General features: G+C 38.5%; 1 protein-coding gene across 1 annotated transcript in view; it reads right to left on the reverse strand.

Annotated features, from left to right (window-relative positions):
- Positions 1-1,896: 1,896 nt before the first annotated feature.
- Positions 1,897-6,943, reverse strand: part of barx2 (BARX homeobox 2) — an 11,768-nt gene continuing 6,721 nt past the window's right edge. Inside the window, exons 2-4 of the mRNA XM_067594272.1 lie at positions 6,745-6,943; positions 3,959-4,043; positions 1,897-3,499 (exon numbers count right to left, since the gene is read on the reverse strand). The exon at positions 6,745-6,943 is cut by the window's right edge and continues 117 nt beyond it. Coding sequence (XP_067450373.1) covers positions 3,194-3,499; positions 3,959-4,043; positions 6,745-6,943 — 590 coding nt within the window. The 3' untranslated portion in view covers positions 1,897-3,193. The remainder of the gene's footprint in view (positions 3,500-3,958; positions 4,044-6,744) is intronic.

A 6,943-nucleotide genomic window follows, 5' to 3' on the forward strand; every position in this document is an offset into this window, starting at 1 on the left:
ATTAACGCAGATTGACTGTACCTCCTCCAAAAGCTTTTGTTATTCTTGTCTTAATTTAACCAGGTGGCAATGCTGAGTCACAGCTCATTCTACATAAGCCTGGCAAGTTGAAAGACTAATTCTGAATAATCAAAGCTTAATATATTCCCAAACAAATAACTATACCCACAGTTGTTAGCATAAATTCACATAATCATAATATATATTGTGTTTCTAGTGCTGTTAACCAGGCAGCTGGAAGGATTTGTTCAACATACTTCGAGCAAATGTGGTCAACTGCAGGGTAATGACGAATATGACAATGCTGACAACATTACATTGTTTGTAGGTATCACTGCACACACCCTTTCATGACACAGTATGATCTGGAAAATGCAAACAACATTAGTTTCACAGACAAAACAATTTAGTAAGATTGAAAACTACTAGTGAAGGCTCATGTAATATAATTCTGCTTATTACTATATTTCTAAAATATGTGCCTGTTATTTCTGACAAATGTTCTTATTTGTACACTCAAACTAAATATTTATACATCTCATTCACATCTGTTTATATTCACATTCATTTTATATCATCATTCAAAGTCTTCTCGGTGTTTGCTGTAAGTACAGATTGAACTGCCATATGCCACAGATGTGTATAAAGATCTTTCATTATACAGTAAACAATATTTTTAATATATAATTGTATAATAAAATAATTATTTTTTTAAATTTGTTCTGGATGTTTAGAAATGCAAGTGTGTTATGGGAGAAACTAATACTTCAATGGGCTGAAACAAGAATAAAAAAATATTGATCTAAAATTACTTTCTTTTAATTTTCAAAAATGATTTACAAAGAAAGATGCTGGATTAACTTCTATGTACTGCACAGAAAATAATATATACAGTATATATGTATATGTATACATTTTTTAAATGAGAGAAGAAAAGACAAGAAAGAGTTATCTGTGCTATTTACTGTACTTGACCAATATAGTGCACAAAAACAGTAATGGTGTAAAAACCAGTTCTAATCTGCCGGTTTTGATGACCGTGACTGAGACTGAAAAAGTTAAAATGTCATACTTCCAAGAAGTGCGGGGCCTCTGCTGTTGAATGGGCACATACATGAAGAATACTAAGAATGTTTACATAAGGCGTTAAAGCACAGTGCCCATCACTCAGTGCTAACCTGCAGTGTTTGCTTTAGAAATCATCCATGTCCAGTATCAGGCACTAAAAATACACTTTAGACCATTCCTTGCTCACTCAGGGTCACAGAAGAGCCCTTAGGTGCACTACAGGCCATCTTGTTTGCTGTACAGATAAAGATGATAAATGTCACAACACGGAGTGCTTAAATGCTTTGTTCTCTTAAATGTGATTTATGATGAACTTAAACTAAGGCTAATATATCTTCAAAAGCTTCCTCTGTAATGGATCTGCCTGAACTTCAACCTGCCAGGGCTACTGTAACTATTTGATTTATACACACTTAGCATAGTGTGGCAGTATATCTGAGAATTATTTGGAGAGTCATGTAAAAAGATCTTGCCGGCAACTTTGATTTGTTCAACTGTTTTCATTACAGACCAAAACAAACATGGAAGTTTGCTGAGTTTGTGGCTATTATGCTAAGTAGAATATGCATGTAAATCTGCAACTGTGTGACGCATTTGATATATGAATTTTAATTGCAGAACAATGTCTTTGATATATCAGATTTAATCCAGTGGTAAGAATGTAAAAACAGGATATTATCTGTCAATACTGAAAACAATCACACCATAATAATACCAAGTGGACAGAATCAGTTTTAAATTGCTATTTTATTAAGTGTATTTAAATACATAAACACACACTTGTATATAGTAAAAATGATTTTAAACAAACCTAAAAAAAAAGGCAAACAAGCTTACCAAACAAGCATTATTTACATCAGAAAAATACTGCATTTTTCATATGAAACAATAACAAATAAAAATAAATCTGTATAATTCAAAAAGTGAAACTCTTTCAACTTACAAATCTCTGCAAGGAAAGAAAGTTGAGTTTGAAGTGTACGGAGAAGTCAGTGACAGGCAGTTACAGACAGTGTTATGTTAATGCAAGTCTAACATGCTGATTTGGGTACTCATGCAAAGCCTGCAGGCTGAAAACGTCTTTGAGATTTAAATGTTCAGCGTTTGCTGTGCATCTCTGGCACAGGCCATGATTTATTTCCTCCGAGAATCTCTGAAAGCTTAAGAGTCTTAGTGGCCTCGTGGCAGAAAGCAGAGTCATCCTGACTCCCGTGAAAGAAGAGAAAAAGATCATGGACGGCTGTAACGCTATACATACAAACTATTTTAATCCAATTTAAAACAGCAGTTAAAAATACTGTTTTACATATATATCCGAAAGACCATATATTTTATACTTTATACATATTTCTACAGTATGATACAGTGTATGGCTTGGAAGTAATATTGTTTTTCAGATTGAAAAAAAAGAGAGAACACAAGCTCACCAAATAATGAACAAATCTGCGCCTTTAAGCTGTTCAGAAGAACTCAAATCTAAACATCTTTCTTTTCTAAACTTTACTCTCCAAAATTGGCACTTGAAATCAAAAATCACTGTAAAAAAATATACTTGCATTTGATAGTTATTTTATCAACACGTTAAAAGCGTTCCTCTGAGACCAACAAGGCACTGAAGCCATTTACTATTATATATTTTTTTTTGGCAGTGAAGTGATTCAGAGTACACAGATATATAGATACACCACAGTAAGGCAAATTTTGATATTTTGGCACATGCACTATGTGAGGCAGCTTGGAGGATCAAGAGGTGTGTGTGATCTCTTGTGGTTGTAACACACAATCACTTGATGCTGTAATACATATCACTGTGTTGTGATTAAGGCTTGACTGACCTGCTGAGATTTGACAGATTTACACTCCTCATGCTAGGGACCTGATCAAATACAATTTTAAAAGGCCAATTTTTTTTTTTTACCAGTGCAATCAGTGTCTTTGCATGTTAGCTCTTTGTATGGTACACAAAAACAATAGGCTATGTTAGGTAAAGATCAGATGCCATTAATATGTTTCCAGTCAAATCCCTAAAGCAAAGGGCTCTAAACATCGCACAGGCTTTTTACAGTGATCCTGAGGCACTATTTGTTTTCAGGTTGGCATTAGTCTTTGGTTGTTTTGCTCTTGCTTAGCTGGCTGCATGAGTCTCTGACTGCATTAAGAGCGGCAGCTCTTGCTCAGAAGCCTCTATCGCTCTGGCTGGATTGTGAGTTTCTGGAGCTACAGTCGGGACTGAACTGAGATCTTGAGGTTCCATCTGAGACGCTTCTCCTCCGTGAGCCAGTGCAGCTTCCTTGGCCGCCCTCCTCATCCTCTCCTCCTCCTCCATCTTCAATCTTTGCTCCTCAGCCTCTATTTCCTCTGTGGTGGGAATGGAGTTCTTCTTGGGTCTCCCCTTGGGCTTAGTGGGTGCCTCATGACCTCCTTTGAGCACCTAAAATAACACACGCACAGTCTCAGTGGGCTCTTCTGGTAATAAATGGCAGCAGCAGTCAAAGGCAGTGCTTGCTATTATAGTAATTAAGAGAAGACATATTGCTCCTGGCTGCCCCTTTTGCACTCATTTATCTTCGGAGTTAACGGTTTGAGGTCTCTTTGTGTTCTCTGAGTTGTTGACCCTCCTACAAAAGTGTTTGCTCTCATTGCCGTCATCATCGGTCACACCTCACACCGCACTTTGCTTCTCCACACCCTCTTATCCTGCCATAATGCTACCTGCCATTTGCTTCTCTCACTATCAGCATTACATGCAACAGTTAGTTAGCGGTAAAATCACAGCCAAACCTTTGGATTAAAAAAATGCACTTTTAAGTATGACAGAAAAGATCCATTAAAAAATAGCTCTGCTGGCGTTTCCAGATACGTGAGGCTTCACTGTGGTACTGTCTCTTACCATTTTCTTCCACTTCATGCGCCTGTTTTGGTACCATGTCTTCACCTGTAGCTGTGTGAGACCAAGTGACTGGGCCAGGTCTAACCTGAAAAATCAGACACAAACAAAACAAAACAGACTACAGTCAGATAGATCTTTCATTCTGGATTCTAATCCCTAGGCTGTACAGGATACATGCTATGCTTTACACACTTCTACCATTGCAAACATCAATGTAAGAAACCTCTCTCTCTTAGCTCCGTCTTTGAACACATCAAAGCTGACTTGCTAGTAGCTCCAGTTTGACTGTACACCTGCAGCACTGTTTGAAACATCTGTACCGAGGTCAGTAATCCAATCACAGCACTTGTAGCTGAATGATTGGGGCTGTTGGAGAAAATTCTGAATGCATCCACCACATGTGGTGATCCATGACTAATAGGGCTATTGCTTGGTGAGTAATGTGATACCTCAGGAAGGGACAGATAAAGTGAACAAGACTTTCATTTGTAAAGGGAAGGAGCACTTATCAGGATTTTTTAAATGAGATTTCCTCCTCTCTGCTCTTCTCAACGTCTTTAATAGTGAGATGAAGGGATTCTGAACCCCACCACCCCCCCCAGTGAAAGGAACTAACTTTTCATTTGATAGTGAAAGTGGAGGCCGAGACAGAGAAAGAGGGAAAAAAAAAAAAGAGTGTGAACAAAATCTAAAAAGCAGAGCAACAAATCCCAGAGATCCATAGGATAGTCTACATAACCTTATACCCTTAAGGGCTGTGTGTGGTTTTGGGTGTGTATGTCCCCATGCTTCAAAAAAGCACCAGACATACAGGCAATCAAACTGTCTATCAAACTTCACTATCATACATACCCCAGACTATAGCAGGGCAACGACTGGAGGCAAGGGAAAGTAATTGCAGAAAAGGAAAACACCCCACTTATTTATGGTCATTAGTTCTCAATGGAGAGAAACCACACACTTACAGCAATAGAAACAGTATTTCAGTTGCTCCCTGTAGGCTATTGCAAGACTGCAGATTTTTCCATTCTCACACCTTTAACAAAGGAATCTTGGGTGTAACTGAATACCTTTTAACAATAATAATAATAATGATGATGATGATGATGATGACCATGACGACAGTGACGGTGATAGTGAAGATTATGTGGCACTAATTATCATAATTGAAAGCAGCCTAAAATCATTATTGCTCCACGATATAAATAATTAAAAGTCTTTCTCAAGGATATTTTGGTTTTGGTTGCTCCCGCCCCTCCAATTCAAGACCGCAGAGGATCCAAGCCAAGACAAAGGAGAGAAAAGTGAAGTTATCTTTGGATCATAACAAACTAAAGTGGGGAGCACGCCACACCTTTGATGTGGGACTTTAAAAGGGGATTTTCTCTGTTGATATTTTTCCACCAGCCGAGTATTTAATTAATTTTCAACACAATGTCAGAATCAGATATGTTGACAGGATGCAGTATTTTGGCACAGTCACCTGTACAGGTGCTTGGTTTTGATCACAGAGTTGTGCTATGCCTCAGGCATCTTCTGCTTTAAGATGAGGCATGGCACAGTTCCAACGGATCCAGGCAAGCCAAGATGTGATATATTTAATAATGCATCGTGGGAGTTTTCCCCACAGATGGGATGTAAATGGAATGACAAATAAATCAAGTTTATTTAAAATCTCTTTTCAGATAAGATGTGCTCAGCAGATATATTGCAGAGAGGGTGCGAGTGTAGCTATTGCATGTCTAAATGCAGGAGCATACTGTACATGAGGCAGTTTATTTTTGTTTGTAATCACTTCTGAATTACTATGATGAAAAAAACATAGACGAGTAACGGGGGTGGAGTGTAAAAACTTCCAATCTCTGCTTGATGCAAAGGTTCACAAATAGTTTGAAATTCCAAGTGCGCATGTGAAGTAAAGCGTTTTACAACATTTATGGTTCAATACTATTCTGGGTTATAATAGGAAAAAAAGCCTGCAGGCCAAATATAAAAGTGAGGTCTACAGTAAAACTGGAAAATATGGTCTGACCTCATGTCAGGTCCCAAAACTGACCCGCAGAATGGAACTTAAGACACAAATACTAATATGTAGATTACTTCATCTTATTGTGGAAGGCTTAATGTATTTTATATACACCTGCACATGTGTGAAATGATTGGCAGTAAATCAATGTAGTACATTTCTGTTTGCTTGTGTTGGCTGCTGTCCCTGTTTTCTTGAATAAGGCAGTGTTTCTTTGTTGGTTTTTTGGGGGGGGGGTTTTGCTGTTTGAGAGCTCAGGGTTAAAAATGACTGAATTAAAATGCTGAGGTCATGCTCTGGCTTCGACTAATTCACATTACATGAGACGTCCCCCACAGGATAAATCAAAAATTATGATGTTAGGTTAACCATTGCTTGATAATTGCATTTGTGGCTTTGTGAATGTCTGTGCGTGTGTGTGTGCTCTACTTTCAAAATGCACTCTATGCCAGGTATGCAGGTTATCTCAATGTCACCGTTGAGTGACACTTATATGACTCTGGTAGCTCCCTAACATCTTGTTGAAATTTAATAACTGTGGTATTAGTTACCTGTAACAAATCAGTGGTTTGCTTTATTTAATGTAAGTTAGTCACTTAATCATTTTAGGTAGCAATGATGATGGCACAGAAATGATTTACTGTGTTCTATTCATGTGTTTTTATGTTGTGTACTGTTTTAGCTCTGTGACTGTGTTTGTGTACTGACGGTTGTGTTTTTGCCTGTGTGTGCAACAGACCTGCACTTCTTCTATACTGACCTATCAGGTGTAGACAGGTACTTCTGCTTCTGGAACTTCTTCTCCAGGCCCATCAGCTGCAGCTCGGTGAAGATGGTGCGGCTGCGGCGTGGCTTCTTCAGACGAGGGGTGCTCCGCTCTGTGTCCGACTCGCTGCTGATGCTGAGGGGCGTCTGGCTGGGCGAGGGCTCGGAGCATCTGGGATGCTGCGGGGAGAGCA

This window comes from Thunnus thynnus, chromosome 7, assembly GCF_963924715.1.
Source record: "Thunnus thynnus chromosome 7, fThuThy2.1, whole genome shotgun sequence".
Classification (NCBI taxonomy): domain Eukaryota; kingdom Metazoa; phylum Chordata; class Actinopteri; order Scombriformes; family Scombridae; genus Thunnus; species Thunnus thynnus.